Here is a 27,213-nt window from a genome sequence, read left to right on the forward strand (position 1 = left end):
TTGAATAAATAGAAAAATAAATAAAACAAATATCAAATTGTGTTAAAATAAAATGAATTTACCTTCCAGTAAATAAAATATGAATTGTTTTAAAGGTTACAAATAATTATGAAGATCAAATTACATTTTCTATGAATTTTGGAAAAAGATGTTTACAAGCATTCTATACGATTTAAAATTATATAAATAAATACATGTTTGTGCAAGATATTTGCTCACAAAACAAAAAGATAAATACATTTCTAACTCTTGTCTACAATTGCAAGTGAAAAATAAAGTAATACCTCTCAAATGTTTGAGTATCTTGTACAGCTATGTTTAAAAGTTTGAAGAAAATTATGTAAGATTTTCTTCTAATAAATTTTTCGGAAACTTCAGTCAATTGTTACAACTGGTATAAATAGTATGATATACATTTAATATTGTTTGTCTTTATAAATTTCCAACCATAAGTAGTACATTTATATAAAGACAAAAGCATTACTCTTTAGAAGTACAAAATTTTCACTATTATTTTTGATTCTCATAAATGAAGCAAATGAATTTTTGAGCAAGATAGAATATAATAGTGTTCTAACGAAAGATGTAAATAGTTACTTTATATAACAAAATATACATATCCCATACCACATAAGAGCAAAGGGTACATAATCCAACATGCTAATAGAGAAAATATATAGAAATAGGTGGCCAATTTTAACAGCAACTTGATGCAACAGATTGTCCCATCCAATGATTTTGCCTAAGTTTTCTACACCAGAGTAGTTTATTAGCATTGCAACTGCACTTGTTTGCGAGACTACCATGCTGGTAAGCAAGAGAAATGCTACTGTAAGCAGTTCAGGAATGCTGCGAGCAAATGGCTAAAGGAAAAAGGAGATTGTCAGTAATCATGACAGATTTTTGGAAAGTTACTATTAAAAAGTAACCAAGTTGCAATTTTAGTTACTTTGCTCAAAAAGTAACTTGGTTGAAATTACCATTAGTTTAAAAAGTAAGTTACTTGATTCTTGATTAATTCATCAAACATCTTGCATGCATATATTGGAAGCAGATTGTATAACTAAAATTAACATTAATTTCATTAAATAAAAAAATACATGTGTAAATTAAAATAGAGAGGTAAGACAATTGAAAATAAACCTTATAAAATATATGCTCATAACAAATGTACATATGAAGATTCAAATTTTGGTTTATATATATAGGGTGTCCCAAAAGTAACACAGGATTTAAATTGTGTGCCATTTTTTCTTGTTTGGTTGGCAACGCTGTCTGAAGCACATGTTGGAGTAAGAACATTCCGGTTAGTAGTGAGTTAGTCGTGATGGAGAAATACATGATGCAGGAGTGCATAACTATCGTGAAAACATATTGCAAATACTAAGAGTATTGTGCTGAAACCATGTGCAAATTACATGGTATGTTTGGGTGGAAAAATACAACAAACGGAACGACTGTATAAAGAGTGGTTCAAAAGTTTGAACAAACAGGTTCGGTGTGAGAAGTGACCATCGTCGTACCGGACGCTCGGCCAAAATCATTGCCGCTATGAGATCCTATTGTCGCTGAGTGTTCGAGAATGTCAATTCGCCGCAGGCCTCTTGAGTTAGACATTTCGAGGAGCACCATGCAGCGGATTATGGCGATAGATCTCAAGTGACTCAACAGCTTAAGCCGAAAGATCATGTGCAGCGATGGGCATTCGTCGATTGGGTCTTGGAGAATCTGCAAGTGAATGGTGATTTTGCTAAGAAAATTATCTTCAGTGACAAGGTGCCTTTTCATCTGGATGGGTATGTAAACAAGCAGAACTGTCGCATTTGGGGCACGGAAAACCTCGTGTTATTGAAGAACAGCCTCTTTATTCCCAACGAGTGTCTGTGTGGTGTGCACTTTGGTGTGGTGTAATTATTGGGTCGTACTTCTTCGAAACTGAGTCTGTAAGTGCAGTAACTGTCAATGGTGTAAGTCATCGTGAGATGATGACAGCATTTTTGTGGCCTCAGGTGGAAGCCATGGACTTTGGTTTTGATGTTGATGAGATGTTCTTCCAGCAGGATGGTGCCACATGTCATGTGGCACACGATACCATTGAGTTGTTACTGCAGAAATTTCATGGGCAGCTGATTTCACGCAACAGTAATCACAATTGGCCACCAAGGTCATGCGATCTTACACCGTGTGACTTTTATCTCTGGGGATTTGTAAAGCCCAAGGTTTACAGCAAATGCATACCAACCATACCTGAACTTAAAGATGAAATCCGACTTGTTATTGCAACAATTGAGCCACAACTCTGTAAAAATGTGATTGCAAATTTTGTCAAAAGATTGCACGAGTGTCATATGAGATGTGGAGGACATTTTCCGGATATTATTTTCAATATTTACTCTTTCAAAGTATGTCACAACTTTGCCAATTCATGTATAAATAAAGGTTCATTTTGTAAATTTACATCCTGCATTACTTTTGGGACACCCTTTATATTGGGTTGGTGCAAATGAAATGTCCGCTTTGATGTCTGGTGGGAAACTCACCTCAACAACACAACACAGGGATTGACTGAGGTCACGGGTCTAACGTCATAAACTCTGTATACATCCAGCAAACAGGCTGGTGGACCCAGACAGTCAGGAGGCAGTGTGTTGCTGAACAGGGTTGTGTGAAAGTGCACCATGGAGAACACACAATTGCGAGTGATTTGTCTTTACGAATTCAAACTGGGACATTCTGTTCAGCAAGCCACCAAAAACACTAACAGTGCATTTAGGCCAGAAATGGTAAATGAACGAACCATTCGCTGCTGGTTTGTCAAATTTCGTTCCGGTGACACAGCATTGCAAAATGAACCCCGTGGCTATCGACCAACATCATGTTCGGATGGGCTCCTCAGGAACGTCGTGGTAGCGGACCCTCGGAAAAGTATTTGTGCCATTGCAGACGAGTTAGGTATACACCATACCACTGTCGTTCAGCGGCTCCGTGCGATCGGTAAAGTGAAGAAGTTGGAATCAAGGGTACGACATGATTTGACACCGGTCAACAAGACTCGCCGTCTGGAGGTGTGCAGTTCTCTGAGTGTAAGGAATAACCGGGATGGTTTCCTGCATCGGATTGTCACTTCAGATGAAAAATGGATCTGCTATGACAAGCGTAAATGATCAGGACAATGGTTGGATCGTGATCAACGTCCAGGGTGGTTTCCGAAACCACCTCTCCATCCACGGAAGGTGTTGTTGCTGGTATGGTGGTCTATGGTGGGTGTGGGCCACCATGTCTTTCTCAGGCGAGGTGAAACCATCAATGCAGATCGTTACAGTGCTGAACTCCATGAAATGCACCGCAAACCTCTCCACAAGCATCCAGCAATGGTCCACAGACATGGTGTCCTCGTGTTGCATGACAATGCTCGTCCACATCGCGCAAAGGACGGTGCAGGCTCTCCATGAGTTGCAATATGAAACCCTTTCTCATTCAGCATATTCTTCCGACCTCTCTTCCACTGACTACCATCTCTTCCAGCATTTCGATCACTTCCTGACAGGGAAGACCTTCGCTGATGATCGGGGAGTGCAACATGCCGTTAAGGAGATCCTTGCATCGCAGACTCCAGACTTCTTTCACCATGGAATCCAATTGTTGGCTGAGCGATGACAAAAGTGTGTGGCTGCAGATGGTGACTATTTTGATTAACCAGATATTGTAGTTTTGATTTTTTTGGCCTTTGGCAATGACGCACCTGGGCCGGACATTTCATTCGCACCAACCCAATATTTTTAGCAAACCATAAATTTGTTCTACGCTGTTGAAATTTACAAAAAATACTACAGGTATTATTTTAGTTATACTCATTATTTGAAAAAAGTAACTGAGTTACAGCTACAATTACTCATTTCATAAAGTAACTATTTAGTTACCACATGAAAAAATAACGGTTACTTTCGAACACTGAATAATAATAATGTACTCCCATATTTTTGTGAATTGTGAGATAGCTTTCTTATCAAAATAATGGATCCAGTAAATGAAACTAAAATATTGTGACAAATGGATCTTTGGTTCCTTGATGTATAACTTTACAGATTTCTGCTAACCATGATCAAGCCTTATTTTTAACTATCAAGAGAAAACTCTCATCATGGAAAATTCTGGATAAACTCCTGTTCATATATTTTTCCATGGAAAAGACAAAAATAGAATTCGAAGTTGGTTTTCTGGTTGATCTGGCTTTGGTGGGCTACAGTCTCAAAAGCCAGAAAACATCAGCGACTGGACTTGAAGTACTGACCACACATCATCCAATGAAAAAAAATCCACTCTGGCAGACCTTGGATCTTCGAGGATGGTTGTGCTGTGGAGTTTAGTTTAGTTTATTAGTATTAGTAGATGAATATATGTGACTTTTGTTGAATCTCGGATTGATTCAGCAAAGGAGATTGCTTTTGGGGCTGAAGCCCCAACTCTCCAAAAGAGAAGTAAGTGTTTATTCTCATTTAAATAATTCAGCAAAATAGTAGGTTTTGAATGTGTGTGTGTATATATTTGGTCTAGGAATTAATTTGTGCGCCTGGACAAGAGATGGCATAATGAGCGTATCGTCCCACAGTTCCGTGTAGCCACACATGCGTTGAAAACTCCTGTCAGCGCGCATCGTTCGTAGTATAGGGCAGTTGATTGACGCGTCAACAACAGCATTTTGTAGTCAACTGAACATGGCGCAGTTCGTGCCAGATAAAGTGTTTTTGCAGGGTGTTCTGCTTCATTACTTTAACATGCAGAAAAGTGCTACCGAAAGTCATCGTATTTTGGTGGAAGTGTATGGTGACCATGCGCTAGCTGAGCGAACGTGTCAGAAGTGGTTTGCACGGTTTAGAAGTGGTGATTTCAGCCTGGAAGACCAAGAGCGACCTGGACAGCCAAAAAAATTTGAAGACTAAGAATTGAGAGCATTGCTCGATCAGGATTCGTGTCAAACGCAGGAAGAACTTGCAGAAGCAGTAGGCGTTGATCAAACAACAGTTTCCAAATGCCTCAAAACCATGGGAATGATTCAAAAGATGTCACATTGGGTTCCACATGAATTGAAAGACAGAGACGTTGAAAGACGAAAAACCATTTGCGAATTGCTGCTTCAAAGACAGAAAAGAAAGGGGTTTTTGCATCGCATTGTTACTGGCGATGAGAAGTGGATCCATTACGAGAACCCGAAATGAAAAAAGGCCTGGGTGAAGCCAGGTGAACCAGGTCCATCACAACCAAAACGAGATATTCACTGTGCAAAGGTTATGCTGTGCATATGGTGGGATATGAAAGGTGTTTTGTACTATGAGCTGCTGCAACCGGGTGAAACTATTAATGGAGAACGTTATGGACGACAATTAATGCGTTTGAAGCAAGCTCTGGCCAGGAAACGACCAGAATGGGAGAACAGACATGATAAACTTATTTTTCAACATGATAACGCTCGCCCACATGTCGCAAAACCGGTCAAAACCTATTTAGAAAATATCAGATGGGAAGTTTTACTCCACCCTCCGTATTCACCAGACGTTGCTCCTTCGGACTAATACTTGTTCGATTGCATGAATAACGATTTGATTGGACAGCAGTTCACTTCAGAAGAAGATATCGAAAAATGGGTCTCTGACTGGATCGCTTCAATGGATGAGGACTTCTTTCGCCACAGAATCCGTAACTTGCCTGACAGATGGGCGAAAGTGGTGGCTCGCGATGGACAATATTTTTCTTAAGGTATTTATGTATTTTTTGTTTGAACTACAGCTTCAATGTGTGCGTAACAACTGCACGAATTAATTCCTAGACCAAATACAACCTCTGACAATAAAGTTCGGTGAATGATCCTAAATATCGAAAGTAGACAAATTCTTAATGAAACCTACCTTACTGTCCTTCGAGGTAGTCCCCTCCCATGGCTATGCACCATTGAGAACGGCTGTACATGTCCTGGAAACTTTTAAAAAAGTCTTCTTTCGGGATGGTGTTCAAGACCCTCGTCACGTTCCATTGGATATCCGGAATATCCTCAAATCTCTGACCTTTCAAAGCGATTTTGAGGTGTGGGAAGAGAAAGAAATCTGGAGGATCCAGATCCAAATTTCTTGCAATGCATTGCTACAGAGGATGAGAGTTGGTGTGTGAGGTATGATCCTGAAACGAAATGCCAAAACATGGAATGGCGTTCTCCTTCATCACCCCGTCAGAAGGTCAAGGCAGAAAAATTGTTGTTCCCTCTGGCAGGAATTCCTTGTGGATCATGCCATCACTGTCAAAGAAAGTGATAAGCATCATCTTGATGCATGATTTTTACGCCTTGACCTTCTTCCGACAGGGTGATGCAGGAGAACGCCATTCCATGCTTTGGCGTTTCATTTCAGGGTCGTACCTCACACATCAGCTCTCATCCTCTGTAGCAATCCATTGCAATAAATTTGGATCTGAATCCTCCAGATTTCTCTCTCTTCCCACACCTCAAAATCGCTTTGAAAGATCAGAGATTTGAGGATATTCCGGACATCCAACGGAACGTGACGAGGGTCTTGAACACCATCCCGAAAGAAGACTTTTCTAAAAGTTTCCAGGACATGTACAACCGTTCTCAATGGTGCATAGCCATGTGAGGGGACTACTTCGAATGACAGTAAGGTAGGTTTCATTAAGAATTCTTCTACTTTCGATATTCAGGATCATTCACCGAACTTTATTGTCAGAGGTATATTTAACTTACCGTATTTGCCTGCCTGTAAGATGCACTTTTTCCCTTTAAAAATATGTCTGAATTTTCCTTTAAAAATATGTCTGAAAAACAGGGTGTGTCTTATACTTTCGATGTCGGCCATTTTGGAGGTGATGTGATCAGCACCATGCTGCACCCACCACCCACATTTACCACCACCACCAACTCCCCCATGTTAAGGAGATCAACACACACTTACATTATATATGTGTATGTATGTATAGATATATAAATATGTGTGTGTGTGTAAAGGTAGGTAGGTAATATTTTGTAAAGGGGGGTGGCAAGATTTGTAGATCTAGCACTGCATCTCCCTGTTTTAATCCATCACGAGTTGTAAATTTGTCAGACATATTAATACCCACACGAATTTTACTTTCTGTTTCATTATTGCATACTTTTATCATTATAACAAGCTTCTTAGGTATTCCAAACTCGACTAATGTATTGTATAATTTCTCTTTCTTAACAGAATCATATGCTTTTTAAAATCTATGAATAGCTGATGGACATTTTAATTATATTCACACTTTTTCTCAAGTGTTTGTCTGATGTGAAAAATTTGATCTATAGTTGATCTGTTACATTTCAATCCACATTGATAATCACCTATAACTTCTTTAGCACATAGGGTTAGTCTTGTTAAAAGAACGTTAGATAGTATTTTATATAATACTGAGAGGAGATAAATTTCATGCCAATTATTCATTTACATTCAATCACATACATGCAAGTATGACTGTTTTCTTGCATTCTTTTTATATAGTCCCTGTGTGTATCATTTACCAACATCAATCGTTCATGTCTCCTGATAACTGACATTTCACTGTAGTAAATAATACCACAAACTTAACAGTAACATAGCAGTAATGAAGAAAGTAGAAGACAATTACAAGAAATGCAAAATAACAAATAAAGTTAGATAAGAAACTCACTTTTTTATCTAATTAATTTTCACTCCATTTGAGCTGGAAATTATTCATGGAAAGAAATCTTATTTCTGATATTTGCACAATTACAGATGCTTGTTCTGATGTTAATAGTACTTACAACAAAAAAATAACAAAATATGCGTATTTAATCCTGTTTCCATTTATGCCACCTTGTTTTATTAACATACACACTTACCAAGAATGTATACAAGCCCATTGAAGAGAACATAGAAAATAGAAGCTTGTTTGGTGTGTTTATGGGTGGCAACACTGGTACCAGAACCCTTTGAATAGAAAGAAGTCCAAGACCCAAAACGCACATCAGTAAGAAATCATTCTCTGGCTGTAGTTTAAACTTTGTTACTGCATATGCTGTAATGGAAAAAAATATGAATTGTGTCTGTGCATTTTGGAGGGGGACAATTTATCTTTTTAAATTTGAAACAAGACACTGTTTTACATAAAATTTTTAGTGAAAAATGCAAGCTCGACCAGGATTCAAACCTTGGTCTCTGGCACACCGTGCCATTGCTCTACAACTGAGCTACTGAGCAGGCCTGGTATCACCTGATTTTTCACTGTCGCTGTTTTACGTGTGTGGAATCATATATGCTAGTGCTACCACAATGATCACTCAAAATTCTACATAGTACATCTCCTGTGTGTGCCTAATCATAATGAATTAGCATCTCTACGCTGGGAGGAACCAGGCAATGTCGAAGTCTACTGTGTTTCAAAGGAAACAGTTGCGGTAGCACTAGCAGAGACGATTCCACACACATAAAACAGCAACAATGAAAATTAAAATCTGGTAAAGCCAGGTCGGTTCGGTAGATCGGTGCTATAGCAATGCCACGGTGTGCCAGAAACCTGGGTTCGAGTCCTGGTCGACCCTGCATTTTTCACTGAAAATTCTATGTAGTACATTTCCCATGTGTGCCTAATCTTAATGAATGCTCTTGCATATTATGCTTGAGTTGGCCGATCGCAGAGGACAAGTGACCCTAAAAATCAAACCATATTTGTCCTATGCAGCTGTTTAATTTGTTCTGTGTTTTCCCCCCATTTAACTTCATTGGTTTCTTTTACATTGAACTAGACACCCCCTCCCCAATCTATGTTCAAATTCCCCCTGGGAAACAAATTCCACTTTATTCTTTTGATTTTCTGCAACAAATTGTTTGTATTTTATGGCATCACTGTAAAATCATATAGCCTGTTAAAAGCTTCATAAGTAATTACTTACATGGAATTTTAAAATTTCCTATTTCCGCATTTAATGGTTAAATGAATAGGATTTTACCATTAAATTGTGCAATGCAAAAATTCGAAATTTTAAAATTTCATGTAAGTAATTTTAAACTGCATTTACCACATCCATCATGAATTCATAAGTAAGCTGAAACATTAGTACTTAATGCTCTTTTGGTATTGAATTTAGTGTTAGAAACTTACTTTCCAATTTGTCCTTCACCATCGTATTTGGAATACTTGTAAATAATCGACTTGGCAGAATACGATTTACAATATGCACTCCCATAGGCTGTAACAGAGCATCAGCATTGTAGTCATGATCTGCAATGGAAAACTGTTACTGTTGTAGAGTTACCTACAGTATAGGTTACATGATATTGTTACTACCACAGATAGACACAATACGTGATAGACAAGCAAATAAACATAACATTCTTCTTTGCCCTACACTATATTTCTGTAGTTCTTTCACATCAAAGCAGTGGCAGCACCAAGATTAACCATTTATAAGCTGAGCGAGTGGAAAATAAAATTGAGCAGGTTCGATGTTGAAAATAAAGACAATATGAAACAAGCATACATGCTTTAGTCACTACATCAAATACCACTCAACCTTTAGTAGACTTCTATGAAACTAAAGACTATTACAGCCGGGAAGGAATAACCTGGCAGTGATGTCACTCCCTGCTAAGTCAGCGTTGCCAACTACTATGAAAGGAATCATGGCACAAGTAAGAGTACAAGCAGTAAAGATCACGGTGCAAACTACCAATCTTTAATTTAAAGTTAGCACTGCTAGATGTTTATTTTATGTTTGTTTATTTTAATTATTTCATATAATTCGGCTTTCAGCAAACCTTCTCCATGCAGAATATTGCGAGATGACAGCCACGACTTCATTTCATCCTTCCTGCTGTTTGATGTTGGGATTTTTTCCACTAACTTGTTGTGGTACAGAGTATTGTCACACACAATGACAGAGTTTGGGGGCAGATTGGGAAGAAGCTGTTCTTCGAACCACAACATAAAATTGTTAGTGTTCATCTCACCATGATAGTCCCCAGAAGTTGTTTTTGAAAGTAACACTAACTTTGCCCCCTCCACAAATCCACTTTCACCACCGGCATGCACAATAATAAACCTGGGACCCTTTCCTGTTGGTACTTTTAACCCCCCCCCCCCCCCCGAATCTTTGGAATCCAGCCAAAAATTTGGGGACAGTGTGGTGTATGTTCATGAAACTTTCGTCCATGTAAATGAAAGATCGACAGGGTTGCTCTCTGCGCAGTTCTTTAACTTCATGCAAAAATGATTACCGCAACGCAACAATGCTGTTTCATTCAACGAGTAGCTTCCTGCTGCTTACGCTGTGCTTTTTAAATCTGAACCCTAATTTACTTATGATCATACGCAACGACCAACGCGAACCCTTAAAATTAACATTTTCTTGCAGTTCCTTCATCAGTTTATGTATGGTGACAACAATGCCTTTCGTGTATAAATCATGGATTGTTTGACGCACGACTGCTTCATCAAAAGAATCCAGATTTGTGACACGTTGCTGGGCATTCGGTCAGTTTCTGCCCGGTGTTGAAAATGGTTTCCCGCTCGCACTCGCAACACTTTTGTCTTTCTCCTTCAAAATTCTCCACACAGATCTTTTACTGACACCTGTTGCCACAGACGTTCAGTGAACAGCTGTGGTTTTGTTTTAATCTCAATCAAAGTACTTATACACATTGAAAACTATTTCTCTTGCATCGCCACTGCCCATTGTACAACAGTGACAAAACCAGCAAAAAAAAAAAAACCCTCACTAACAAAGAAAGAAAATAGCCTGCAATCACTCGTTCGTAGCTGCGGTTTTTTCGAAAGACTAATGTAACAGTGTGGGGGTTTGCATGCCTGCATCACCCCTCTCGGAATGATTTCGATTGGTTTGCACGTCACCTTGTCGTCTGCTCTAGCGAATGAGCCTTCGCTTCTGGAAGGAGAGGTGAAGATGGGACATGACGTCACTGCCAAGTTATTCCTTCTGCGCTGTAGTGACGCTTCATTTTTGCTTCCTTTGACCACAACAGCCACATGTTTTGTGATTTAAAAAAAACAGAGCTTTGTCCAAGGCAGGCCAATGACTTATATTGTCTTACACCCCAAGAAAGTGGTCATGCAGTGTAAATGTACAAATACAAATTACAATCTTATTTAATTATGTAGTGAAATGAGTAGTGCACGAGAAAAGATTATCCTAGCTTTTGGGAACACACTTTTTGAATGTCTGAAATACAACCATTAAGAATTACAATTAAATCAAATGTTAAATATGTCATACAGGTGACAACAAGAAAGTAGCTCCTGAGCAATGGTTAAATCCAAAAGTTAGCTTTAACTTGAAGTTATGATATTTGAAAAAGAAAACACATGGACACATCAACAAATTATGATATCATGTAGTCACTTTCATGTAATCTTCAAGTCACTTTTTTGGACTGCCTCACTTTTCTGAAAATGTTCCCTCTCTATCACAAATGCTTCAATTATGTAAGACATATCATACCTTCTGTCTGCGTAAAGGAGATATCATACCAAAGTGGATTTCACCAATTGAATGAAAGCCTATCATGCCACTACGGTGTGAAACATTGGCTCATTCCCAGGTGACATGTGTCACATGTCACTTATCACTTTGCCCTGAATTCTTCCTAAGTGACTCCAATGTCAGCAGGAATTGCTAACTGCCTCAATAACGAACTGTAACTTCACCAATTGTGTACCTCTTTGTAATGGTTTTGGAAAAAAGTCTGAAATTGCACATTTACCAAACATGTTATGCAAACGTGTGTATTTAAAAAAAAGTATCTTTCACAACACAACTTGCATTGAATAGTTTCCTGTGCTTAACTTCATGATATCTTGAAACGAACTGAAATTTTTGTTATATTGTGACTTGACAAAAAGAGGAAGAACAAAATGATAATGATTTGATCTTGAAAGAAAACTACAATTGAGGTGTCTTAAATTGCTTCTAAAAGATAGAAAAAATGAATCAACTCAAAGAAACGATTTTACAATAATGGCTCTAGAGAGAAAACACTGTACTAGTCATTATAATAATATGTAATCAGTAATTTTTATTCTTATTGGTATTGAAGTTGGATAATATTTTTCTGACATATTCCTAAAGGTTTTGTATGGATTCACATTGAGATCTCAAATTTAACGAATGGATGTGGGCCTTACGTTTTAATCTCGCCCAGGGCCTCATGATATTGCAATGCACATAATTGTATTCAGATCTAAACCAGAGAATTTTATTTTTTGTTTTCCATACTTACGATTACCCTCAGGAATTGGCATTGGAGTTTTCATGAAGTGCTCATGCACTGTGAACCATAATACTAAACTCATTGCTGCACCCAATTTTGCTGCGTTGTTACACCTAATAATAAAAAGAAATAGAATATAGGATGAAGCAAACTAAATCACTAATATTAATTAAAGTGTGACTTATGGCTTTGGGCATCGTGGAACTGTAGCTATGAGTGGGGATGAAGGGGGTGGTTGCCCTGGGCAGTAACAGTGGCTTCTACTCCAGGTTATCATGTTTGCCACAGGTAACCCAACATTTCTCATATTATTTTATATATTTTGCTATAATATATGGGAAATTGCTCATTACATGTTGCAAACTATGAAAATAAGATTTTGAACCCGAATTTAAGTAAATTATTCAAAGAACGTAAAGATTGGTTTATGTACACCACTGATCTTTCTCCATTGCACCCTTCTGATGACCAGGTTTCTTTCCCAGTACACAGGGAGGACGAGGGAGCTGAAGTGGGAAAGTGGGCAGGTGTCTACATAAAACCACATGCCCTATGTAGTCAGTTTCACTGCTGAAAAGAGTGTTGGCAGGAGAAAAGTGCTTGTTCCTTTCTGTTTCTGTGCTGGGCTTGTCACATGAAGGGAAATTTTCCTTGGTGAAGGGAAATCCAAGTCCAATATTTTTGATGAAAAGGGAAATTTGCCGGAAAAGTTGAAATTGTCAGACTCCTATTTTACTTGCATGCCTACATTGGTGTTTTCTTTCTATTATATCTAATTCAGCAGCCTCCCAGATGGTGCAGTACCAGCGTCGTCGCCTTGAAATAAAGGGGTCCTGGGTTCGATACCTGGTGGAGGCACATAGTGGTTCGGATCCCACTTTAAACTGTAGGTCCAGTCCTGATTAGCCTTTTTGTGCATAAAGTGGACTTAAAACAAAAATTCAATGTCTAATTCAACTATATCGGGAGGTGTTTTAAGACTGGCAACATTGTAACAAGATAAATGCTGCAATGTGCCATTTGGTACATGTATTTCGTAGTGTCACATGTAGTGAGTGTGTAGTGAAATTGGTGTCTGATTCGGTACAATATTGAGTGAGTTACAGCTTTTATACTAGTGCAGTGTTTTGTACCCTCGTCATGCATTTGAAAACAGAACAACGAGTGGCGATTAAGTTTTGTGTAAAACTCAGTGAAACCCCTTCAGAAATCGTTGAAATGCTGAAAACTGCTTACGGCAATGACACCTTTTGTCAATCCAAGGTTTTCATTTGGCATTGTAATGGTCAGAAAGACGTGGCAGATGATCCCAATGAGGGTCATCCCTCCACCAGTCGAACTGGCGGTAATGTCAAAAAAGTTCAACAAAAACTGAATGAAAACCAGGCACAGTCACTGATGATGATTGCTGCTGATGATTGATTATTGCAACTGTCTGTAAATCCATTTTGGAGTGCTTGCTAGAGAGATTACGACGAGTGAAACCAGAGCTGTTTGAATCTGGTGCTTTGTTCCTGCAGCACGGCGATTATTGTCCAACAGTTTTTTGGCACAGAAACAAGTGATTGCGTTAAATCATCCACTTTATTTGCCAGAATTGGCATTGGCTGACTACTTTTTATTCCCCAAATTCAAATCCCACCTGAGGGGCCAACGTTTTGACACCATTTTGGAAATTGAAGAAGCTGTGACGAGGTATCTAAACACAATCCCAAAAGAAGATATCCCCAGGGGCATCCAGCAATTGTACGGCCATGTCACTAAGTGTGTACACTTTGGAGGGATGTGTATCGAAAACTAACCAAGGCTTATGGCCAGTCTCACATAGTGACACTTTTTATTAAGCCCTTAAAACTTTGTAGACACACTGTGTATACTAAATACATACAATAAATAAGAATTTTTGCTGTAAACCAGGTCAAGTTTTCAGGATAAGCCACTGAGCAATGAGACAAGGGGGTGTCCAATGAAGATAAAGATAAAATGTTGGGATTAGTAAATATCGTGATGCCTTATTAAAATAATAATATTATCAGTTTGACGAGAAATCGATCTGCAGAATTTTGTTGCCCCCTTTTGTCATTTCTCTAAGACATATCAAGTTCCTATTAATTTCCTAAACCCAGTTATTGTATACAATTTGTTCTCGAAAATATGGTGAACTGGGCACCTAGTTTATTAGGATGTTGTAGATTAAATTTCTTAAAAGCAAAAAACATTCCACACAAATAAGAAAATGCAGTGACCTTCATTTTATAATGGTTAAGGTAGTACATAGCAGTAGGAGGAGTGCCAAAACCAAGATGTCTAAAACTAATAGTAATTGTAACTAAAAGTAAAGTGCTCCCCTGTGCTTTGCACTACACCATGAAGGTGTATAGGGGGTGTGGAGTTAGGGCCCCACACTTTCTTGAACATGGCCAAAGATGGGGGTGATGTGATCAGGAATGTACTCCTGGCCACCTTTACACCCCACAGTTTCCTCTATGTACCCACTTTGCACGATGCTGAGTGGGTGCCCGAGCCACTTGAACAGGTGGAAAAAATCCTGGTTCTCCCCTGCCGAGGAACGAACCCGGGTCTCTCATGTGGTAGAGTGATTGGCATTTACTATTACATTATTTGACAATTTTTCTGATATTACAAGACCAGAACCTCCCGCTTCTGTAGCTTCCCAGTTGTCCTCATGATGCAGGTCAATACTGAGTCTTGCATTGGGAATAAAACCCAAGACTTCTTAGGCAAGAGCACTAACCATTTGGCTACACTGGATCCCTTAACTGAATGCCAGCCAATACTATCAATCTTGCAACAATATGTTACATCTTGATTACTTAATTGCCGCACACAGTTTTTTCCATTAATCATCATGGGGAAATTATTTGTAAAAAGTGAATAAAGTGCAACCAAATTTCTTGTAAGTTGGTAAGAACTTACTTCAGAATCATGTACATATGTCTTCCAAATATAAGTCCCAATCCTCTGCCAATAAGTGCTGCTGTTCTAAAATTTATAACTGCTGGAAGCTTGTCATTGCCTGGTGTGAAAACCACACATAGTATTAGGAGCTCTAGAAAGAATAATTATATATTGTACAAATTTCGCTACGATATGGAACAACTGAATCACCTAATCATAAATACACAGGGTGTCTACAAATGATTGAAGCGGTTCCATGATGTTACTGTACATGTATTATTGAACGTATCACGAAGTAACTTTGCAGTTTTGTAGAGAAACTCAACATGTTTTGTGATACATTACAAGTTATGGTGGTTTTCTGTTCCCTGTGGCACCGTTGTGCATATTCGTGACTTTCCGAAACTCAATGCTTCTAATGCAATCACAAAATTTAGAGTTTACAGTACCTTCTTCTTCAGCGAACAACCATTACAGAGTACAGGTATCTTGACATGTTAGAAAATTGGCTCATGCCACAGTTGGAGACAGACAGTGAGAACTTTATCCGCCAGTTGGATGGTGCTCCACCCCAGTTCCATCACGATGTCCATGAATTGTTAACCACCAGTATGTCAAACCAATGGATGGGTCATTGTGAAAATGATGAACAACAACTGCTGTCATTACCTCATGCTCCCCTGACTTAACGCCCTGTAACTTTTTTGTGTGGGGGTTATATGAAGGATTTAGTGTTTGTGCCTTCATTACAAAGTAATCCAGCAGAGCCGCGGACTCACATTGTAAGTGCTTTTGATCGAATTGACATGCTGCATTGCATTTGGGAAGAACTTGATTATAAAGTTTATGTTTACAGAATCACAAAGGGGGAACACAACGAACACTTGTAAAGTAATGTGTCGCAAAACTTGTTGAGTTTCTCTACAAAACTGTAAAGTTACTTCACGATATGTTCAATAATACACGTACAGTAACATAGCGAAACCACTTCAATCATTTCCCAGATAGCATGTAAGTTAATTGCAAGTTAAATCGAATGTTGATTTAACTTGCAGTTAACTTACGTGCTATCTGGGTTGTAGACACCCTGTATTATTGTTTGATTGATTGATTGATTTAGTTTATTTCGCTTTTCATATACATACAGATTGCCAGAAAATTTAAAGTTCTTGGACTTCTGTTTTTGTTTTACTTGCATGCCCACATTGGCATTTTATTTTCATTACATCTTATTAATCTAGGTGGAGTATATGCAATAAATAAGAATTTTTGAGGTACACCAGGTCAAATTTTCAGAATACACCACTGACATTTCGGATCTTTATATATATATATAACCATTTGACCATGAAAATAAAATAATCGCCTATGCATTTGCACCATGCTGTGCCATGTCTTGAGGTAGGGCCACACACATTTTCAATCTTGAGAAAACTATATTATGAAACATACAAAGAGGAAAATACAGGGTGTGTCAAAAGTCAGGAACCATAGTGTTATTCACTTCAGCTTATACTGTCTATGTGATATGCTCAATATGTTGACCCTCTTCAGCAAGGCACATGTTCAAATGACGCTCACAGTACTTCAGGACACTGACGATTGTGGCAGGTGGTATTTCTGTGGCATATTCCGTTATCCTCCCTTGCAGAGGGTGTAGGTCGCGAATCTGTGGGGAATAAACCATTGCCTTCAGGTGACCTCACACGTAGTAATCCATTGGTGTGAGATCAGGGGACCTCGTGGTTCACTCAATGGGGCCTCAGCGACCTATCAACCTTCCCAGAAACAGGTCATCCAGCCACTGATGTACAATTAATCCATTAGTCCTATGGTTCCTGACTTTTGACTCACCCTGAATTCACTCTGAAACACTGTTATAAAATAACTTGCACACTTCTACTTTCCTCCTGGAACAATTGATTCCATTGCATACAATTCAGTGCTCAAAGTGAGGGATGATGGAGGGGGATGGCAAAATTTTCACGAAGTATCCCCCACATTGTTACCATAGAAGCACCCTCCAGCTAGGTCCAAGGCTCGACGAAGCATCACCCCAGCTATCTTTTTCCACTTCAGGCACTGATACAATTCTCTAATTGGAAATTGGGGTACAAAATTCCAATTTGTTTAATTGTTCATTCCAATTTATTACAATACATTACACAATTTATTCCAGTGCCTTTATTCACAAATAACCACAATCATTGGATTGGACCAAACTGCAGTTTTTACGTGGGAAAGGTTGGGTTTACGTTGGTTGGCAAATTCAAGTTGTCATTATGTTTTGCCATTGTTTGCCCAACCACGAAAAAGTGAGTCAAAATCAGTTTTAAAAACTACTTCCTCCTGTTAAGACAACTTTCAAGAGTATGCTGTAAATTCTAAAGTGTAAAATAAGTGTCATGTAACAGTGTTTCTTTTCGAATATGTCAGTCACAACATATACTTGAAATATAATATTTTATTAATGAAAATAGAAGCTATCAAAGGCATCGCCTGAAAGGGGTTCACGGAGCACACAAACCCCCAACCAAAAAATTGGAAAATTTTCAATTTGTTTTCTTTTTTGCACAATGAAACACTACAAAACAGCTTTTTTCGTTCATAAAGTCTTCACAATGCTTCAAATTTCCCAATTTCCCTGACTGTTGACAAGAAAAGCTCACCAGATTAGACAGCGAGAGTCCGGGACACATCTGGCGCTATGAACTCCCTCTGCTGTATTCTTCCTGTGTTGTTGTAGCTCTACCCAAGGAGCCGAGAGAAACCAAGGGGGAAAACTAGAGATCGGAGCACGTGCGCCTTCCGAAAGAACACTCAACAGATGCCAGCAACTGTTTGGAGAATGCCGAAAGTGGCGGAGGGATGAAGTATTTTAGTTTTCCTGATGTTTAGCTTCTGTATTGGGGAAAAGTAGGCACTAGTTAAGATATAATGCAAGCACTGTTTGCATTGTTATAGTAATTCCTAAGATCTTCCATGTTTTAGCCTAACATCTTTATTTTCAAATACATTTTACCAAAAATTAAGGCTGCAAACCTACTCAACAATTCCATTGCAAATAGTTGCCGTGCACCCAAAACTTGCATGGTGAATGTTGTAAGTTCTAAAACACTATCACCAAAATGAGCAGAATTACACTTACATCAATAGTTAAAATGTGTTGCTTAAACCTTTAGTTAATGGACATGAGTCAAAACGAAAGAAGACTAAGACGACACTGTTAGCAGAAAATAATATTTATCTTGGTACACATGTAAAACGAGTATGGATAATTACCAGGTACATTTTTTGTAAAATAAATTATAATTGTTATAAACTCTTACAGATAAGCTTTGAAACAATAATTTTTAAGTATCGCGAGTTGCAATTCTCATCATGAAATTTGAGTATTGCCAGAGACTTACGAATTAAATATAGGGAAGTTGCTGTGAAATTACAAATACCTATTTAAAAAAAAATCACACATTCGACGGTATCATGATTAGCTAAAATGAGAGGAGGGGTCAATTCTTAGGAGCAAGAAAAGGAATTTCAAAAACTAAAATAAAGAGAAAAGTAATTGTTTATTGGCTTGGTTTACTTTACTTTGCTTTTCTGCCACTTTTGGCTAATCACCAAGATCAGGATGGGTAATGACATGATGAAACTGATGAAGGGCTATTGACAAAGAATATCCATGCCCTGGCTGAGATTCGAACCCAGGACCTCTAGCGTTGTAGGATGCTGTGATAACCACTCTGCCACGGAGTTCGGTGAGGAGAAAAGTAAGGAATTTCAGATTGATTTATTGATTGTTGTTTTAAGTCCGCTTGATGCACAGGAAGGCTAATCGGGACTGGACATACAGTTTAAAGTGGGATCAGAACCAAATTTGCAAAATAATTTTTGCAATGTAATTTTTCCATGTTTTTTGAGGGTGTCTTCATGGGGGCAGGGGGGGTGTTAAGCAGACACAATGATTTGCAATAAATATTAAAATTGGCCTGCATTTTGTAAATGTATTTTTGCTAAGCACTCTGGCAGAGTATCTACACAATGTGTTACAAATACAACGTCCTAGGTTTGTATCCTCGATAAAACACGTGCTGTTATATTCGTAGTTATATGTTGCTTTTCTTCGACATTTGGCAAAGGCACTGGAAGATAAAAGAAGAGAAATCTTTGCTTCGGTTATTGGCTGAAATTTCATCTTTTGTATGCTCGATTAACCAATGTCACTTAGGTTCACTGTTCTCTTCTCTGCGATGGTGATCAATAATAGATTTATCTGTGTGTTTGTAGCCCCCTTTGTCTGGGGGAGAAGGTGTAAATTTTGTCTGATTTTGGGCTGGCTGTGAACACCCAAGGATTTACTCCACGTGACACCACTGGAAGCTATTCTAAACTTGTAGTCACTCACCAGTCCTTTGTCATCTGCCATGGATGAGAGATATTTCTGTGTTGGGAATTGCTTATGTTTTGTCTGTTTAGTTGTAGCAGAACGAGAATATTCTTACAGGTCTTGTGGTGGCTCAAGATCTTTATATGTAAATTAAACAACAATGTTATGTGCAGACTAAATTTCATGAAAGGTGAAAAACTAAGTAATCTCTAGAAAGTACTTTTTACTACCACTTGAAGGTACCTTGAAATCAATGATACCATATGAATGAGAAAGTGATGTGTATTTTTTTACACAAATAATTTGCACTAGAGTTTATATAAAGCCTCACAATAAATATATATATATGCACTTCGAGACGGGAAAGTTCAAAGTACTACAAAACTGAAAATCAAAGAAAAGAGACCCAAAGCAGTGATCTTCGCTGACAGCCATGGGCGCTACCTGGCCACCAATATGAAAGATTTTCTACCAGCAATGAATATATATGGTTCAGTGAAACCCGGGGCAAAGTCAAAACATGTACTAGAAGCAGCAAGGAAGGAGTGTTCGAGGTTCAGCTCAAATGACTATGTTATTATAGTCACTGGCTCCAATGATATTGCGACAAATCAGGCCACCGATGCAATAATGGCAGTACGTGACTCACTAGGTTCACTGACTCATACAAATGTAATTGTAACTACTATACCCCACAGATATGATCTCATCCCTCAGTCGTGTGTAAACATCAAAATACAAAAAATAAATAAACAGCTGAAGAACACTTGTAAACACTTCAAAAATGTAACCATAATCGACCTTGACACCATGAGCAGAGAATATCATATAAGACATGGACAGCACTTGAACCACAAAGGAAAACAGTATGTATGTCAAATGATCCATGGTGTTATTAACAGAAAATCACAGGAAAATCAAATCATCCAACTCTGCTGGGAAAAGTGTACTGACACAAGGAAGTGAATAAGTGGAGCAGCGCTAGTTGAATCCGACAAGGGAAAAACACAGAACACTTTGACTGAGACAAACAACAAGAACAGCAATGAAAATGATAGGGTGGGTGTAGAAGCTAGCGACATTGCTGTGAAAACTGTGAGTGATATTGGTTTCATTGAAGAGAAAGGGCGGCATGTCGAACGCTCTCCCAGCAGAAGTGACGGAGCTCCAAGACTGTCAAGAAGGGAAAAACGTTTACCACAAAAATTTCATGAAGATTATTTATTTTAGAACCAAGTGTCAAGAGTGATGATAAAAAAACAAACGAAGGGAAAGGTACTCATGTTAAAAAAGTAAATGCAAAAGAAAACATATTAAATATATTTCATCAAAACGTACAAGGCCTCACCACAGCAAAAACGCTTAATTTAGAAAACACAAACCAAACACACACACCTTATAGACACATAAACAAAAATGAACAACTTCTTATCTCTGAAAACAAAAATATTTTTAGGTTAATGAGTCAAATTTTCAGTCATTAAGGAACAAGGTCCATGAGCTGGATGTGATTCTTGGATCCCTCAAAGAAGTCCCACATATAATTTGTGCCACTGAACATTGGTTGCAAGAAGAAGAGTTTTCTTCCACACAAATCCCAAATTTTAATTTAGCCAGCGCATATTGCCGTAAACAACACAAACGAGGTGGTGCTGCCATACTGGTTAAAAGCAATATACCATATGAAAACGTAACAAAAACGAATTATTTAAATGAAGAATTCAATTTTGAACACGCAGTAGTGAATTTAAAATTACAACAAAATCAAGCAACAGTAGTTTGCTTATACCGAACACCAGATGGACATTTAGGCACATTTTTTGAAAAATTAGAAACAATGTTGTCCATTTTACTACATAAGAAACGACCCATTATAGTGGTGGGCGATATAAACATAGATTTTTAAAAAACAGTCCGGAAAAAAATGAACTAAATACAATTCTAACCTCCCATAATTTGATTGCAACAATAAATTCACCAACAAGGATAACACCAACAAGTAAATCATGCATTGATCAAATAATAATTAACCAAGATTTTTTTGAATACACCACATCTATTTTACCTTTAGCCTTGTCCGATCATGAAGCAGTTTTCATAAGTGTCCATATACCAGAGAATATAAAAGAAAATACTGCAAAACATATCACTACTGTAGAAAAAAGAAAATTCACCAAGGAAAATATAGGAAACTTTGTATATTCATTAAAGAATGAAAACTGGACTGATGTGCTCATGGAGGAAAATGTAAATACAAAAGTAAGCTTATTCACAAAGACAGTAAAATATCATTTTGAAGTAGCATTTCCATACAAAACATACAGACAACCCCTAAATCAAACAAAATCAATTTCCTGGATAACTAAAGGGATAAAAAGTCCTGTGAAACAAAAAGAAAATTATATAAAGAAATCCAGAAAAACAAGAATCCCATCCTTAAAGACCACTACAAAAAATATGTAATTATTCTCAGGAAGATAATAAACATTGCTAAGAAATTGGCCATTGCAGATAAAATACGCAAATCTGCTAATAAATCAAAGAAACTATGGGAAATTGTTAATGATGAAACTGGTAAGAAAACAAAGAACGTGAATGAAAAGATAGAAATTATGGCTGATGGAGAGAAAATAAGCAATCCCCTTGATGTAGCACAAATTTTTAATACATACTTTGTAAACATTCCCAATACTGTAAATAAAAATGCAGTAATCTCTACACCTAGATTAAGAACATATTTCAACAGTCCCAAAAACACAAACACTATGTTTCTAACACCAGTAACCGAGGGAGAAGTCGAGAAGGTAATTATAAATTTAAAAAATAAGTATTCATCAGGGCCAGATGAATTTTCAAGTTCTCTACTAAAAAAAATGTGCGAATAGTATTTTACAACCACTAGTAAGTATTTGCAACACATCTTTAGAAACAGGTATTTTTCCTAGTGAGTACAAAATAACAAAAGTGAGACCATTATTCAAGAAAGGCAACAAAGAAGAATGCTCAAACTATAGGCCAATTTCTCTTTTATCGGTCTTCTCTAAAGTAATAGAGAAAATTATGCTAAATAGATTAGTAACTTTCCTAGAAAAATACGACATCTTATCCAAACATCAATTTGGATACCAAAAAAGTAAGTCAATATCAGAAGCTATTTTTGAATTTACAAATAACATACTAAAATCGAGAGACAAAAAAATGCATGTGCACGGATTACTATTTTTAGATTTTACCAAAGCATTTGATTTGGTTCAGCATGACATTTTACTAGATAAAATGGACCATTATGGTATCAGAGGTTTAGCAAAAAAATGGTTCACCTCTTATTTAAAAGACAGATGTCAGTATGTAGTTATTAACAAAATCAAATCAGACCAACTGTTCCTCAATACAGGTGTACCGCAAGGCTCAATTCTAGGACCAGTTTAATTTTACTCAGGCCCGTAGCCAGGAATTGTTTGTAGGGGGGGCGAAGTCAATCCTAGAGGGGGCAAATTTTTAATATATTGTATCGCATTGACAGATATGGTAGGGTACACAGAGGCACTTGCCCCCTTCCCCCAAAAGCTATAAGGAACAGAAAAGGGATAGTATCTTGAAACTGCAACGAACAATAATAATAAAAAAAAAACTTTGAGCAACATAAAATAGCGATATTTCGATAATGACCTTTCCAGATTGCCACAGAATATAAAGTTTAACATAAATGGCTAATAGGGACTGTATCTACTTGATATTGTAATTGATTGATTTGGTGTTTTAAGTCCACTTTATGCACACTAAGGCTAATTGGGACTGGACCTACAGTTTAAAGTGGGATTTGAACCACTATGTGCCTCCACCCTACTTGATATTTACAGGTCGATAATGTTAATTGATGACTAACAACAGCTTTGGGCCTCTCTGCAGAAGTGATTAAGGGAGCCCTTTATAAATCATGCTTCATAATGATTCCCTCTAGTTTCCAGTATGCAAGATATTTACGCACAAAGGAATCTAACGAGAATCCAACACCACCATTGTGTTGTGTTCTACAAACAAAATCGAATTAATTAAATAATAATGGTTACATATTATCTGCACTTTGATGAATTGTGTAAAAAATTGTAATACTTTTTTTTACCTTGCTAAAACATTAAAACATGGGTCCCTTAGTCCACCACGGACTCTATTTTCTTCAAAGGGGAGACTCTTGCATCCCTACAGACAATGTTTGCCTACTGGTTACGTTAACCATTTTGCAAAATATTGTGTGAATTGTATTATATTATAGTTAAAATACATGTTTCGACACCTGACAAACAAATAAGAATCCCCTGATTGATCAATGACTTCTTAGATTACTACAGTGTCATCATTAATATTTGGTATTAAGTTTCATAGAAAGAAATTGTTTTAATAGGGCGCAAATAATTTTACGGGAGCGCTATGGCATTCTTAATATTCTTTTTCCATATAGATCGTTTGGCTCCCAGGGCCGACTCCTGCCGTCTCATATAGCTTTGGCTCTGAACTTGGACTATAAGAATAGGAGAAATTGCGAGCGAAGCGAGCAAGAAAAATTTACGAAATGTATTTTTATTTGTATAAAATTTGAAATTTGAAATTTGAAATGCAAGGTACATGTAAAAACTAATTCCATCATGAGTATCCAATTGTCCTGCTATTCTTAGATTCTCCTAGACTTGTTTTTTTACTTCAATGTTTGCTTCCCCTAGAATGAACTTCCCGTCCAAGGTCGGGAGAGGGGGAATATGGCCCCTGCCCCCTGTGCTTGCGGCACTGTCTGTGAGTGTCTCTTCATCAATTTCACGTCATCATTCATTATTGTGATTAGCTAGAAGTGGCAGAAAAGCAACGCTAAGTAACAAGATTCAAATATCCACTCCCTCCCTCTACCACAAGAATCACTATTACCAAAAGGTAGACTTGGGAAACAAAAATTTAAGCAGTTCGAAGAACACATCCAAGAAAAAACATCTGAACACATTCGGCACCATTAATTCAAGACTACTCAAAATGTCACAACTGTTCTAGATACTGAAAATTGTAAAATCATTTCCCGAAGTCTGAATCTGGAAGGGAATTTCCCCCACAATCCTGATACGACATTATACGGAATCCCATACACCCTAATAAATCACAAAATCAATTAGTGTCTTTGTTATGTTGCTAGAGTAACACATGATATAATTTTAAACATTAGTGAGAATTTCAGGTAGGCATGTGTTCTATATTTTTCACAGGGGGGCAAAGGAGGCTCTCAGGGGGGGCAGTTGCCCCCCCTGCCCCCCTCTAGCTACGGGCCTGATTTTACTCTACATAAATGTTCTTCCAGAAACCTTATCAGAGTCTCAAACAATACTTTTTGCGGATGATACAAATATCATAGTAAAAAGCCTGGAATATGAGCAACTTCAAAAGAATTCCATTTCAACAACAACACAACTAAACACCTGGCTAAACAACAAGCTTTCCATGAATGTTAATAAAACATTTCTAATACATTTTAATCCAGTAAAACAAATAAAAAACTTAAATGTGATTATTAACAATGAAGTTGTCAAAGAATGCAATGCAATAAAATTCTTAGGAGTATGGATAGACACAAACCTGTCTTGGGACATGCATATTACTAATTTAACTCAAAAGTTAAGCAGGCTCTGCTACATGATCAGAATTTTGAGAAATGTTTTAACTTTGAATGATTTAAGGACAGTATATTTTGGACAGATTCAACCTGTACTCACATATGGTATCTCTTTCTGGGGCAGTTCACCCAAAATGCAGAAAATTTTTATTTGGCAAAAACGCATATTAAAAATTATGAAGAATGTATCAGTCTCAAACCCAACAAAACAAATTTTCAATGAATTTCAAATATTACCTCTTCCATGTTTGTACATATTAGAAACGTTGTACTTTATTCATACAAATTCTAAAATCTTCTCAAAAAATCTGGACATACACAAGTACAGCACTCGTATTAATAACTCCCTCCACCTTTCTACTGTCTGCACATCTAAAACACATAGTGGTCTAGGATTTCAAGGTGTAAAACTCTATAACAAGCTGCCAGAGGAATTCAAGAATCATAATCCAACCAAATTTAAAATAACAGTAAAAAGCTTGCTTATGAAGTATTTGTCTTATAGCACAGAGGAGTACTTAGATCATATTTTTCATTAATAGACATAACCTTTGACTTTTCTTGTATTTTTATGTTCACTAATAGTCATAACCTTTGATTTTTCTTCTATTTTCTGTTATTTCATACTCTCTTATACTTTTTAATATGCATAAGTATGTGTTAATTCCTTTGTACTCAATATCATACATGTAATTTTATTTTATACTCTTTATACTTTTTAATATGCTTAAGTATGTGTTAATTCCTTTGTACTCAAAATTATACATGTAATTGACCTATCTCATATCATAGTGCTATTTGTACTCATATGATCAAGTGGATGGAAATAAATCTTATCTTATCTTATCTTATATATATATATATATATATATATATATATATAGACACACAGACACACATATACATCAGAACACAAACCTATCTATACTTTAGTTTTCAGTATGTTGGCCCAACATAAAACCATGTATGGACCAAATGTTAAAACCATATGTTGCGCCAATGTTGGAACCATGGTCAAAATTACCATTAAATTAAATTATGTTCTTACGTTTGGCCAACCATTTTCAGTACGGTTGGCCTAACCTTGGGTCAACCACTTTTGGTTACTTGTGTTGATTATAAACCAATTCAATACAATTGAATTTTGAATTGGAACCAATCCAAACAGAGGAAAACAGAAATAACTCACCTTGCTCAACAAGTATCAATGCTCCTCCAAACAGCTCAGCAGCAAGTATTGTCTGTTTAATTGAAAACAGATATGAACAACACACAAAGCAGTTGAAAGATATTATACAAGCTAAGTGAGCTGAACATTTTATTCCTGCTCCATCGACAATTACTCCATGTAATAGAGGAAGAAGAGGAAGAGCAATAATACCAATTACTACTTCAATAACTCTCATACTTCTTCCTGAATCTGTGGACATTTCCTCGTCCTGTCAAAAAAGAAAAAGAAATCAGGATTACCCTGAAGCCAGTTGCAGGGGAGTCATAATTCATAGGGTTACCAGATCACTATGAGGGAAAAGTAGGACATGGTGTCCTAAAATGTAGGACACAAATCGTTCGCAGTACATAATACACTTTAGTAGAACATATTTGAAAATAATGTAAAATTGACACATTTTCAGATGTAATTAAATAATGGTTTTCTCATGATTTCTTACATACAAAATTCCCAAAGTTGTAATCAATATTAAACAATAAATTTCTTACTGCACGTGATTTCAGTCATAGTTCTCAGAAGAACCATTTTTTTTTCCTTTTAAAAAAAATGGTTTAGTCAAAGTATATGAAACTCTGAAGAGTCAAACTCTGAAATAATACTAAAGCAGTAGACTCTATGACAAATTTACTACTCTATAATCAGTTCAATGTACTGATAACGAAAATACCAGAAATTTCACTATCAAGCTTTGACGTGCAGTCCACAGGCTTGTAACTTAATGATTTCTTTTTGTTCAACGAAAACATGTATTTTCTTA

The 27,213-nt window shown here is 37.1% G+C and overlaps 1 protein-coding gene across 2 annotated transcripts; it reads right to left on the minus strand.

Moving 5' to 3' along the window:
* On the minus strand, window positions 1-26,661 carry LOC145994370 (uncharacterized). 2 transcript variants are annotated; one of them, XM_083130483.1, is made up of 6 exons: window positions 26,415-26,661; window positions 15,207-15,339; window positions 12,279-12,382; window positions 9,145-9,264; window positions 7,886-8,061; window positions 1-863 (listed from the first exon to the last, which is right to left on the minus strand). In XM_083130483.1, exons 1-6 carry the CDS (start codon window positions 26,653-26,655, stop codon window positions 594-596), a joined length of 1,044 nt encoding a protein of 347 aa, XP_082986609.1. In that variant the 5' UTR covers window positions 26,656-26,661; the 3' UTR covers window positions 1-593. The 2 variants fall into 2 exon arrangements, with proteins under 2 accessions (XP_082986609.1, XP_082986610.1); XM_083130484.1 differs by lacking the exon at window positions 1-863 and adding an exon at window positions 4,215-4,354.
* Window positions 26,662-27,213: the final 552 nt, after the last annotated feature.

The sequence above is a fragment of the Lepisma saccharinum genome, chromosome 10 (genome assembly GCF_977018435.1).
Source record: "Lepisma saccharinum chromosome 10, izLepSacc3.1, whole genome shotgun sequence".
NCBI classification, from domain to species: domain Eukaryota; kingdom Metazoa; phylum Arthropoda; class Insecta; order Zygentoma; family Lepismatidae; genus Lepisma; species Lepisma saccharinum.

Coding starts and splice junctions, on each gene's coding strand:
- LOC145994370 (XM_083130483.1), bottom strand. CDS start 26,655: ATGTCCACAGATTCAGGAAGAAGTATGAGAGTTATTGAAGTAGTAATT. Junction 15,340..26,414: donor ATTGATACTTGTTGAGCAAG/GTGAGTTATTTC, acceptor TATTCTTTCTAG/AGCTCCTAATACTATGTGTG. Junction 9,265..12,278: donor GCCAATTCCTGAGGGTAATC/GTAAGTATGGAA, acceptor TTTCCATTGCAG/ATCATGACTACAATGCTGAT.